This window comes from Dasypus novemcinctus, chromosome 18, assembly GCF_030445035.2.
Source record: "Dasypus novemcinctus isolate mDasNov1 chromosome 18, mDasNov1.1.hap2, whole genome shotgun sequence".
NCBI lineage: Eukaryota > Metazoa > Chordata > Mammalia > Cingulata > Dasypodidae > Dasypus > Dasypus novemcinctus.
In genome coordinates, this window is record NC_080690.1 from 48,124,702 (window position 1) to 48,137,954 (window position 13,253).

The 13,253-nt window shown below is 42.0% G+C and overlaps 1 protein-coding gene across 1 annotated transcript; it reads left to right on the forward strand.

The window, feature by feature from the left end:
• Positions 1-216: 216 nt before the first annotated feature.
• On the forward strand, positions 217-11,854 carry CCNE1 (cyclin E1). The gene is made up of 12 exons (XM_058280081.2): positions 217-332; positions 817-868; positions 977-1,064; positions 1,247-1,315; positions 5,379-5,527; positions 5,618-5,753; positions 8,913-9,059; positions 9,954-10,049; positions 10,280-10,414; positions 10,522-10,633; positions 10,726-10,883; positions 11,171-11,854. Exons 2-12 carry the CDS (start codon positions 846-848, stop codon positions 11,291-11,293), a joined length of 1,236 nt encoding a protein of 411 aa, XP_058136064.1. The 5' UTR covers positions 217-332; positions 817-845; the 3' UTR covers positions 11,294-11,854.
• The last annotated feature ends 1,399 nt before the right edge of the window (positions 11,855-13,253 follow it).

Sequence of the window (13,253 nt, forward strand, 5' to 3'; positions counted from 1 at the left end):
CTGCGCCGCGGCGGGGGCGGTCCTGAGGGCGGTGGCTGGGCGGGCCCGTCCCGTCGGGCGGCTGCTGAGGGGCGCGGGGCCGGGCCGGGCCGGGGCGGGGCGGAGGTGGCGGGAGGGCGCGAGGGCGGGCCGGGGCCGGTGCCGCGCGCTGGGTTTTTTAAATGTCCCGCTCGAAGCCGGGCGCAGGAGCAGCCGCCTCGGCCGCCAGCGCGGAGTAGGGGGAGGCGCGGATCTCGCCAGTGCCGCGCGCTCGGCCCGCCGTCGGCTTCCCGCTCACCGCCCGCCCCCTGCCTCGGCTCGTGCCCGCCTGCCCGCCGAGGAGACGGCTTCGGGTAAGGGCCTCGGCGCGGCTGCCGGGAGCGGAGCGGCGGGAGAGGACTCCTGGAACGCCCGGCCGGGTCGGGTCGGGTCGAGCCGGGGGTGGGGGTGAGGGGTGAGGTCGGAGCCGGCTCTCCGGGTCCCAGAAGGCGTCAGCGCGGGGTCCCCCGCTAGGGGGGCTCGGAGACAGGGTGTGTGGGGGGGGTAGGTGTTGAGGGGAGACTGAGGCAGCCCGGGCCCCGAGGGAGGCGATGGGTCGGCGGGAGTTTTTGGAGGCGTCAGGGCCCCCCACCCGGGGATTCGGACCCGGGATCGCCAGCCGCTGGCGGCGCCGCGGGTGACAGGCCACCCGGGCCCTTCGGCCATTTTCCCGACCGGCCCGGGAGGCTCCCGCCGCCGGCGCGGGAGGGGGAGGGGTGCCTTGGGCGGGCGGGCGGGTCCTGCCCCTCCCCCCCTGCCACCCGCCCTCACCCGGTCTGCCCGATTGGTGCCCCCCAGGTCTGAGGTCGGAGCCCGCGCCCTGCGCCATGCCGAGGGAGAGAAAGGAGAGGTGAGTGGTCTGGCCGATGCGGGGGAGGGGAGGGGTGCCGCAGTGGGGGAGGGGTAGGCGAGATTTGGGGAGAGCTCACTCCTTCCTCCGTGCCACCCGGCTTGGCAGTGATGCGAAGGATCAGAGCACTATGGCAGAGGAAGGCGGCACCGAATTCTCCGTTCGCTCCAGGAAAAGGAAGGCAAATGTGGCCGTTGTGAGTACAAAGGAGGCTAGTGGGGGAGGATTCCCCCCCATCTTACCTGGGTACCAAACTTGGCTCTGCCTAATAGGTATAGTAAGGGGTGAGTTGGGGGGTGCCTTTGGCAGAAATGGTGCTCATAACCTTACCAACTTTCTTTTTCTTTTCTCTCTGATTTGGGCTTGTTTTTATGTTAGTTTTTACAGGATCCAGATGAAGAAATTGCCAAAATTGGCAGGACTGTGAGAAGCCAGTGTGGCAGTCAGGTATGTATGCTTGCTGATGGGACCTCATGGAGGACTTCCTGCTCTTTTGGGGGTCAAATTGGGGTCTACACTTGCTTGCTACCTAGTGAAGGCCTTTCCTTTAGCTACAGTCACAGTCCATATGGCTGAACCCTGGGCCTGTCAGTGGCCACTGACCTCTGCCAGCCTTAGGATTCCAGGAAAGTCTTGTGCTCCGGATTGGCACCCTCTGAGCTTACAGATATGCACAGATATCTGGAAGAACCAGAATGAATATCAAATAATTCTCTACATTTACCTATGAGGAAACTGAGGCCCAGTCAGAGGAAGGAAACCACAGGCAGTGTTGGGCTGACAGACTTGTCTCTAAAGACCCATGAATTTGGGAGAGAGTTCTGGACTTAGCTCTTCAGATATAACTATGATGATGGGGGCTTGTGTGTGAGAAGCAATGACCTCTTCTCCTCCTACACTTACTTTTTTGTCATGGTATGCTTGCCTTAGTTTCCCAGGACTGTGTAGCAAAATAGCACAGACTAGTTGGCCTTAATAACAGCAATTTATTGTCTCACAGTTTGGGAAGTTAAAAGTCCAAAATCCAGTTGTCGGCAGGACCGTGGTTTTTTCTGAAGTCTGTAGTGTTCTGGTGGTGGCTTGCCAGCAATCCATAACTCAATCTCTGCCTTTCCCATATGCCCATCTGTCTCTTTCTGTCTCCTCTGGTCTGAAAATTTCCTCTGCTTATAAATGCTTCAGTCATATTGGATTAAGGCCCATCCTGAGTCAGTTTGGCCTCTCTTAACTGATAAAATCTTCAAAGATCCTATTTACAAAGTAGTTCACTTCATCCACAGGACCAGCAATTGAGACTTGAATATGTCTTTGTGGTGGAGGGGGAAAATGATTCAATCCATAACAGTGCTTAAGGACCTTTTTTTGCTGCCCCCTATCCCCTTAGGTCTGGTATCTAATCTGTCCCCCTACTGGGTCCTGGAAGTTCTAGCCTACCCAGCAATTACCTACAGTGATCATTGCTGTCTGGGCTCAACCTGGCCTTAGTGAGAGTATTAGTGGAACAGTGTCTTTCTCAATTCATCTTTCATTGATTAGTTCATTTTTCTTGCCCCTCTTTTAAAGAGTGCTACTAAAATTACTGCATGGAGTGTTCTATCATTATGTTATTATAAGTTCTTTGCAGAAAGAGCTGGTATTATCTCTCTACCTCCAGAAATGGGTGGGGGCTGTAGTCATGGCTCAAGTAGGGCAAGCAACCTATCTTCAAACTAGCTATTTAGGCCTTCTGAGCCCATCAAAGATAAAAGCTGTGCAGAAATAGTCTCCAAACCAAGGCCAGTGGTCCAACTAGGCTAGGAATGGGCAGCACATTGCTTATTGAGGTGGTGTGCAACCCTAACAACCTGGTGGGGTAGGGGTACAGATGGGGGTGGAGGTGGGATGGGGGCTTCAAAGCCTGTGCACCACATTGTTTACTGTTGTAGTTGCCACCACACATAAGTGTTAAGGCTTTTGGGGAAGGATCCACTGAATATTGAACAGAGGGTTTATTTCTTTCTCTGGGAGGAGAAACACTTCACTTTAGGAAAAGGGAATGGACACTCTACCCCAAATTGTCTTTCCCTTCTTTTCCTCCTAAAAAAACACTTCTAATCAGGCAAGTTGATTTTGTGGGCCTTTTAAAATGAATTCCTACTTTGTGAAATTCAAGATGGTTTATTTTCCTCAGCAGTTTCTACCTGAGGAGAAAGCAAAGCTAGCCATATTATCTTCTTGGAGTCATTTCTGTTTCCAAGGATAACCTGAGCAGTTCCTAAGGTGCCTAAGTTGGAGCTATAGCTCTTTCCCTCAACTGCAGAGAGTTGATAGCTGGGATACATGAATAGCCATGTCATTTCCCACTAGAAGGCCGTTTTTGTTCTAAAAAGACTAAAGAAAACCGGTTTCTGTGCATTTGTAGAATAGATAGCTTGAAAAATTAGCCATCTGTTTATGCAACAATGTCTTTGTTTCTCTGTATAGATTTTTTTAAACCAATCAATTTTATTGATACATATTAATCAAGCATACAATTATCCAAAGTGTACAATCAGTAGTATCTGATATAATCACATAGTTGTACATTCATCACTTCAATCATTAGAGCATTTTCATTACTTCAATAATAAACAAAAAAAAAAAAACAAGAAACTTCTTCACCTCTCAATCTATGTTGCCCCCACTGTACATAGGTGTTTTGTTTTGTTTTGTGTTTATCAAGGCTGTAAAGAGTTTATTAAGAAACAAGAAAAGTACATGGTCCTAAGCACGGACCATGTGTGTGCTGCAGAGTGAGACACACTACATAGGTTTTTGAAGCTAGAATTTAGGGGTATAATAGAACTTTTCTGTCTACTAATCACAAAGAATTTTTCTCAAGAGTTATTTCAGCAGGCCCATCACAAGTGTAGGTCAGCCCTGTAGGACAACATTGAGTTATTAGGAGCCATCATGCTCAGTATAGCTGCTTTTGACAAACCCATTTTGTTTAATTTTTTACATGAGACTCAACTTTATTATTGGAGCAGAATCCTAGCCTTTCTGTTACTTTTCACGAAGTAAGTTTGCATATGGTAGTTCTGTCCCTAATTAAAAGTGGCATAAGGAGTCAGGGGTGGTTAAGAATAGTTAAATTAGTCTCTTGCTGTTTATTCCATTGCTTCCTAGAGAAAGGCTGCCATTCCTTCCTTTGAAAGTTGATATATATTCAAGTTAAAGAACTTAGACGTTATCATTGTTTCATCCATTGGTTCCTAAAAAGACCAACTTTAGGTACCATCTGTCTGTCTGTGGGTCATCTTATTTGTCTATGAACTGCAGATTGGGAACTGCTACCAGTTTATCTCCAAAACCTTACTCCCAGCTGTGCCTTCGAGTCTAGAATCCATTCTTGAATGCAGAGCAGAATTAACCTGGAGCAGTCATAATGTGACATTAGTTGAGTCAGAGAAATGCAACCAGCACATGATACTGGAACTGGAAGAAGATGTTGCTTTTCTCACACAGCTCTTGGCAAGAGCTTTGATGGATGATTTGCATGCCCAATTCTTTACTCATTGGATGAAAAAGAACTTTATCCTGCTTTGCTCTTCTCTGTAGCCTGAAAGTACTCCAGTTTCCTCTGAAGGTGGTGGGTGTGCCATAGCCACTTTTACCTTATCATCCAGCTTGCCCCTAGAGCACAACTTTCCAAGTTCATTTATGTTCCATGTTCACCTTGGTGGTCCATTTTGTTCTCTAGTCAGCAGTAATGGGCTTGTTGCTAAGAAATGCCAAGAGTCTCAGACCTCATGGGGCTTCCGTGTCAGCAGGATTGTTGCCTGCCATGTCTTCAGCATATTCTTTTTTTTTTTTCTTTAATTAAAAAATATCAAACATAGGCTTCTGTTTCAAGTGGAAGATTTAAGTAGCTTTAAAAAGAAAATTTCTCAGTGGTGAGATGACCTTTGTCTTTCCCAAACTTGAATAAAAATTTTAAGTTAAGTATCTGGGAACTTTAAAATAAAAGCACATTGGTTTGGTTTTTAATGATGGTTCATTCATTTATCAGATATTTGAGTCTTACTCTGGGCAAGGCTCTTGGCAGGATTTCTTTGAATTGTGACCAAATAATTCATCAATCTGTCTTTTTTGTAAACATTTCAGGAGTCACACCCAATATCTTACTGAGCTCCAAGTGAATATATATACTTAAAAATGTAAAGGTTGTTTGCATTTTATCATACCCCTCCTGTTCATTTTGCTGCTCAAGCACTTCATGTCAGGGTGATCATAAGGAGATAAGAGGTTGCTGACTTTGTAGTTCTTTACCATTTACTGTATAGATTCTAAGCTAATAACAAGTGAAATGGAAGCTTTGAATCCTTCCCATGGCTTTTGCTTTTCCATGCCAAATCCATCTTAATTTAGACCTGGAGATTACTCTCCACTGTAAAGGTATTTTTTGAAATGCTGGCTCATCTATAAATTAGTGGATGTTAAAAAATAGCTGGTTTACAGTGAACATTTAAAACATGTTTTCCTTTTATAGCCATGGGACAATAAAAATACAGTCTGTGAAAACCCCTGCTCCTTGATTCCCACACCTGACAAAGAAGAGGATGAGCTGGTATACCCAAATTCTGTGTATGTACCTCAGAATTTTGCACCATCTAGAGCCTCACCACTGCCAGTACTGAAGTAAGTGTTTTCTCTGCCACAGGGCTTCCCCATTTACTCCTCACTTCTGGTTAGCATGGATGCATTCTGACAACTGTTTACTTTTTGTAGCTGGGCAAATAGAGAGGAGGTTTGGAAAATCATGTTGAACAAGGAAAAGACATACTTGAGAGATAAGCACTTTATGCAGCGGCACCCTCTTCTGCAGCCTAAAATGCGAGCAATTCTTCTGGATTGGTTAATGGAGGTGAGCTTGAATCTTCCCATTAACTGGAAGCATTTGTAGAATCTTCTGCGTTTTTATGATCTAATTTGTGTGTTTGATTTCAAAACTTAACATATAAATTTAAAATCTTTTCATCCCTTAGATATTTTTAAGTTAACGTCTAGTATTTTTCTCACAGTTTAAATAGTTGGTAAGATTGTCATTTCTAGTGTATTATAAATGATATTTCATCTTTGTAAATTGTTACTTTTAAATGTGTCTAAAGGAATGCAAATATCAGCTGATAGCCACTATCATAATTTAAAAGAATATGACAAACTTATCTTTAACAGTCAGAAATCTTACATTGTTCCTTTTTATTCTTTGAACTCCATTCTTCTTTCCCCCCACAAAATTTTTCAAATTTCCTAACAAAATTATTTTTCAAATCTTTCACTGATGACCATATCATACTTCTCTGCAACAATTGATCAAAATAAATATTACACATTTTGATAATTGTTAAATATAGAAAATAAAATGATTTTGGCAGTGTACCCTTTCTGGGGTGAACTATGGGTGGCTTAGGGTGTCTTGTTTAAGGGCGGCTACCTGGATGCCACTGTAAGACTCGGGGGATGGGCATAAAGAAGTGGATGGAGGGCATCACAGGCATATGTGTCTTATGAAACAGTATCTGTGGAATTTGAGTATCTAAATGTTTCCTAAAAACCATGCTATGTATTCTTTGAGAAGTTTATATTCCTAGTGGTGTGTGTACCACAGTTACTCTAGTCCTAGAATCAAATTCCACCTGCTGCCACTTAACATCTCTGTGCCCCTAGTCAGGTAAATCATTTCACTGAGTCCAGTTTTCTTATTTCTAACACTTCTTAGCAATATTTTCCTTGCAGAATATATAAAGATCGGAAAGAGTATATATAAAGGTAGGAAAAGATAGCTATTTTTAACATTCTTAATTTGCTGTATTTCATTGGTCCCTGAAGATGCCAGCAGTTTCTGTTTTGAATTTTCTGGCAGGCCTGCTTTAAAACTGTAGCCTTGCAGTTGCCAACCATCACCACCACACCCTGTGTGGGGTTCTTCCAAACTCTGCAGAAGACTTCAGCTTCTTGAAGCATTAGGTGTAATATGTTTTAATCTCACAGGCTTCAGCACATCCTTATAAAAATGTTGTGACTGACAGGTTCTATTTTATGTAATACAATTAGGCATTGAATGAATTTTTTTTGTCTTAAAGGCAATAAAAAAAGTCATGTAATGTCATTGAGAGGATATAAAAGATTGGTAACCTCTATGTCTTTAGTGGAATCTACAATTCACAAGCATGCTTGTCAGCGTGATATTAAGTTTTTCAGCACCTAGCCCACAGAGGTCTGTGTGTGATAAAGGTGTTCATGCCTGGTGCCAAATTGTGGACTAGGTGAAATAGGTCTGGGAGTTTATTCCTTGCAGAACAGATATGTTAGTTTTACTTCTAATAAAATTGTAATTGAGTCACTTTATAAAAACTGAAGCTAAATATGGCTTAACCTGAACTTTAGAGATATTCTTTGGCATTTTATGGAATTTTCTGTGCATGTTCTATGTATTGTTTCTCTTGCTTCTTTTCTACTTGATATCCCCATGAATTGTTCTTATATAAGATCTCTTTAGTAATGGCAGTGACAGAGTGACAGTGCCTGTTATAAATTCATATGCATAATTAGACGTCTGATGAGGCCTAATATTTTCTTGGTCCTTTTCAACCTCATCATGTACAGTATTTCACCAGATACTCACAGAAATCCTGTGAGATTGGTGAGGCAGGTATTGTCCTAATCTTATAGTTTGAGATATCTGAGGTCAATGGGTTTATCCAAGACTAGAGCCCAAATTAGAAAGGGCAGTGTATTCCCATATACCCCGCTACCACACACACACAGTTTCTCCTTTAATTAGTATCTTGCTTCACTGTGGTACATTTGTTACAATTGATGAGTCAATTTTGATACAGTCCTTCATTTACATTAGGGTTCACTCTTTGGTTGGTATGGGTCTGTGGGTTTTGACAAATAATGGGGTCATATATCTATCACGACAGTATCATACAGAAGTTAAACTGCTCTAAAAATGCCATATGCTCCACCTATTCATCCCCCTCCTGAACCTTCTAAAACCGCTGATCTTTTAACCGTCACTGTAGTTTTGATTACTCCAGAATGTCATATAGTAAGAATTAAAGTTCCCCTATGTCTTCTTGGTGCTCGATGCTCATTTCTTTTCATCTCTAAATAATATTCCGTTGTATGGATATACCACAGTTTAATGCTTTTTTTTTTTTACTTTTTTTTGTCTTTATTTGATTTTTCAATGTTACATTAAAAAAATATGAGGGCCCTATATATCCCCCACCCCTCTCACCCCACTCCTCCTACCATAACAACCTCCTCCATCATCATGAGACATTGCATTTGGTGAATACATCTCTGAGCACTGCTGCACCTCATGGTCAGTGGTCCACACCATAGCCCACACTCTCCCACAGTCCACCCAGTGGGCCATGGGAGGACATACAATGTCCGGTAACTGTCCCTGTAGCACCACCCAGGACAACTCCAAGTCCCGAAAATGCCCCCACATCACATCTCTTTCTCCCACTCCCTACCCCCAGCAGCCACCATGGCCACTTTCTCCACACCAATGCCACATTTTCTTCGAGTTTAATGCTTTTATAAAAATAAAAAAAAAAAAAGCTTGGGATTTACAGTGTTCTGGGCATGCTGTAGTCTTTCATGTGTTCCAGCTGCTTTGAGACTTTCTTATGAATATTGCCAAGTTGTGAAGATATACACTAGTTCTTTCCTCAAGTCATAATGAAACTGAAAGAGAGGAGAGCATTCTTTGAGAGAATTCAGTTTATTGATCCATGAATACTGCTTTCACCAGCCTGTGAAGTATCTTCCTTCCCCAACCCTATGAGTATTTGCTCTTACTATTATGTAGACCACAGAACATTTAATCCTCATTTGGGTTTCAGTGTTTCAGTGTGCACGTTCTTCAGGACAAACACAGTAACCGTCCTTAAGGAAAGCAAAGTTGTCTCTCTAGATTTGACCTTATTGCCCTTCACCAAAACTCATGTCTTGTTTTTTTTTCCCTCAAGTAACTATTCTAAAATGTGCTAAATATTTTTTTCAGGTGTGTGAAGTCTATAAACTTCACAGGGAGACATTTTACTTGGCACAAGATTTCTTTGATCGTTATATGGCAACACAACAAAATGTTGTAAAAACACTTTTACAGCTTATTGGGATTTCATCCTTATTTATTGCTGCCAAACTTGAGGTAAATAATTTTCAAATATTTGTTATATGCCACAGGCTGTTTCTTGAGCTCCTCTGAGATTACGGGAAGAGGTGCACTAAACATCTAAAGTTTTTGAGTTCAAGGCCTTTTAAAGGTAAAACACATGCCAAAAAGGCTAGAAACTAATCAAGAAGAAAGGAGGGGTGAGTATATAGGACACTTAGGTTAATGTAGTTTCTTGAAGCAAAAATTGAACTTTGAACTCATAGGGTTATTATTTAGAATATGACTCCACGCTGTTGAAACTTGGATTTGGATTATAGATGTGGTTTGGATGTCAGTTGATTTAAGAAGATTAAAATTTAGATGTGATTATATAAAGGTGATGGGCCCAACTGTCACCCTATAGCCTTTTGTAAAGGTAAAATTTCAAAAACGTGAAAACTTCAACAGTATCCCCAATGAGTAAATGAAACACAGTTTTTGTTTGTGTTTTTAGGTGGGGGTCGGAGTTCGTTTCTTTCACAATTTTAACCTATTTTAAACCACTGGAGTGGTTTCTATAACCCATCAATGTACCTACTCCCTTTCCTGGGCCAAGGTCCTAAAATAATTTTGGATGAATATTATATATTAAAAAACTATTAGGGAGCGTATGTGGCTCAAGCAGTTGAGTGCCCATCTCCCACATCAGAGGTCCAGGTTCAGTTCCCAGTGCCTCCTGAAAAAACAAAAACAACAAGCAAACAAACGATGATAAAACTAACTCAGGGAAGCCAGTGTGGCTCAGTGGTTGAATGCTGGCTTCTCACATATGTGGTTCCAGGTTCAATCCCTGGACCCAGTACCTCAAAAAAATTAAATAAAATAAAAACTATCAGGGACTGACTTTTGGCTAGCATTATCTTCTTTTTTCTTTTAATCTCCTTTTAGGAAATCTATCCTCCCAAATTGCACCAGTTTGCTTATGTTACCGATGGGGCTTGTACAGGAGATGATATTCTTAACATGGAACTGGTCATTATGAAGGTAGGTTACAAGTTAATTTTTCAGTCATCTTTAAATACATACATAATATCTTTTCTCATGAACTGGGAGTGCCTCTGAGAGGTGTTCTTCCGCTGGACACATTGTGGCACAGACCTGGCTGCTCTCTGAACTCCTCTAGAAGACTGAGGGAGTGCTGTCTCCCAAGGGAAGTGGAAATGTCTCTTTTCTTTGTTCAACCATCGATCACCTTTCTCTCTGTTCTCCTTTAGGCTCTTAAGTGGCATTTAAGTCCCCTGACAATTGTGTCCTGGCTGAATGTATACATGCAAGTTGCATACCTAAATGACTTATATGAAGTGCTACTGCCACAGTATCCCCAGCAAATCTTCATACAGATTGCAGAGGTAAGTAACTCCACAACCTCTGCAGGGTGACCTCTCCCACAGCTAGATGGAGTAATTCTAGAAGGGATGTGTGTTTGTCTGTTTCATTGTTCTTTTCTTCTCCACAGCTTTTAGATCTCTGTGTACTGGATGTTGACTGCTTAGAATTTTCTTACGGTGTCCTTGCTGCTTCTGCCTTGTATCATTTCTCATCATCTGAACTGATGCAAAAGGTTTCAGGTATGTCAGCTCTCCAATGAGTTCACAAGGTGTATTAAACTAACAGCCAATTGTCAACTCCAGATCGAGCCTAAAACATATTCTCTTTTCAGGATATCAGTGGTGTGATATAGAGAAGTGTGTCAAGTGGATGGTTCCATTTGCCATGGCTATCAGAGAGATAGGGAGTTCAAAACTTAAGCATTTCAGGGGAGTTCCTACTGAAGATACACACAACATACAGACCCATATAAACAGCTTGGATTTGCTGGTCAGTACTGCTTCTTGTTTGCATCCTTATTTCTTCAAACCCAAATTCATAAAACCACCTAAAAGCTTTCATATATCCTTGAAAGACTCCAATTCTTTTAATGCCTTGAGAAAGAAATATCTGGCCAATAGTTATATGTTGTCTAAGTATCATGTAGATCAGCAAAGTTTAGATTGATCTTTGCTGTTTTTTCCCTGCTTTGTCTCCAGTGAAAGTTCATAGTAAGTAAAGCCCAAAGAATACCATCTTCTCATTCAAACATTTCTTCCTTTTATTCATATCAACAGGACAAAGCCCAAGCAAAGAAAGCCATATTGTCTGAACAAAATCGGGTTTCTCCTCTGCCCAGTGGGGTCCTCACTCCCCCTCAGAGCAGTAAAAAGCAGAGCAGCGAGCAGGGGACAGTGTGATGGCACCGGCATTCTCCACCAAAGAAAAGCGGAAGGAAGGCCTGCTCCAGTCCTCTTCTGTCTGCTGCAGCAGAGGCGTGCATTAGCTTTTACAGATATTTAAGTGGAAGAGTGCATCTCTTCCACAACAGAAGTGTTTCCATGGATGGCATTGGACAGGGAGAAGTGTTTTTTATTGAATGCTTAGATTTTTTTTTTTAAATAAATGGGTCAAGTACACCAGCCACCTCCAGAACACCAATGAGTGCTCCAGATGCTGCTAAGGAGGGTGATACTTGACTTGATTGACTATTCACACAAATAACAAAGGCTTGAAGTTGAGGAGGGCCACCATTGCTGTTGGTCTCCCCCTGGGTGTTCTGGGCTGCGGTATATTAAACGGAACAGGTGGTTGTGAGCGTTGTGGAGCAGAGTCCACATCCAGCTGCGCTGGGGGCCTGCCCTTTCCACACTCTCAGTTGACAACGTACAATGCCTTTTATGAACTGTTGTTGTGTAAGTGCTGCTATGTCTATCCTTTTTTTTAAATAAAGAATACTGTCTTTGAGACAGCTGGTTTTATGAGCGATGTCTGGTAATTTAAGTTGGAAATCACCTTTCAGTGTGTCTCTAGCAAATTCTCCTTTTTGACATCATGCTTCCTAAAGCTCAAGTCTTCAAGCAAGTATGTTAAAAAGAAATCCTTAGAAATGAACTTCAGGTGCAGTCTTGTCTGTCTCCCAAGGGCCCCCCCATTTCCCCAAGTGAGGAATAAATCTTCATTGTAGCATTCCTCCCACAAGACCCTGTACAAATTGCTGCCTAAGCTGGGTTCATTGACTGGCTGAGGTAGTAGAGGTGAAGTTCTTCTACATCTAAGAGAATTCTTAGGTATCATTTCTTTCCTAGGACTGGTTAAAGGTCGTAATGAATCTAACTTGTGTATTTAATATCTTTTTTGCCCTTATCCAAATCTTAACCTCAAGAATAAATGTTTGGAAAACTTGTTCCCCAAAATGATACTCTTAAGAAAGTGCAAAGTAAAAGTATTTATAGCACAAGGCCATGATAGCAGTATACAGTTTGTTTCTTAAATCATTGATGGAGTCACCAAGTGCCTTGATAATGTGAGAAGTCTCCATCCTAAGTCCTAATAGGTGCAGTCCAAATCTCATTTTGTTGAACATCCTCAGAGTGGTGGTTTTGTCAGATCCTTGTGTTTCACTTTCTCTGTGCTTTGGCATTTGTGGTGTACACAAAGGAAGGCAAACAAGCATATAAATGCTTATTTGCAACTTTGCCTTTCATTTCCTTTTGCAAAAGTCTATCTTCAGTAGGAAGAAGAACAGCATTTTAATTCTTTTATCATTTTATATGAAGTTAGAGACCCTATTTTTTGGTATTTTGAATGTTAGCGTTCTGGCAGGTTTCAATACAGTTTTCATAATTAATACACTGTAATCAATGTAATGATATTAAATTATACAACTTGCTATTTATTCTCATCTCAGGCAATGCTTTTAAAAGCAGTGGATTTTTATGACAATCATTTTTAAGTGATTTGGTGAAAATCCCTAAGGATGGTTAATTTACATTTGACATTTTAAGGGAAAAATACAGTACCCAAACCATTTCTGTTTTATAAGTTTGGAAGCTTGATAAATGTTAGGTAGCACCTGTGTGAAAGCATGTTTAAGGCAAATACTCATATACTTCATTTGGCAAGCTGTCATATTCCAGAGAATGTTACTGGATGTGCTGAAATGAGAGTGTCTTAAGTTTTAATCGCTGGAGTGCTGGAAAGCAGGGTTTTTCCAATGGTGGCGTTTCCCCAGGCAGCTCTTAAGCATCCATGCTAATAAAAGATAGGGCTAGGATGGATAAATGAAATCCATGGTAATATCTTCTACCACTCTGCCAAAAGCCCTAAGAGCTGCTAATAAATGAAATTAAGGTTTCACTTTTTAGAGGGGGATTCTCC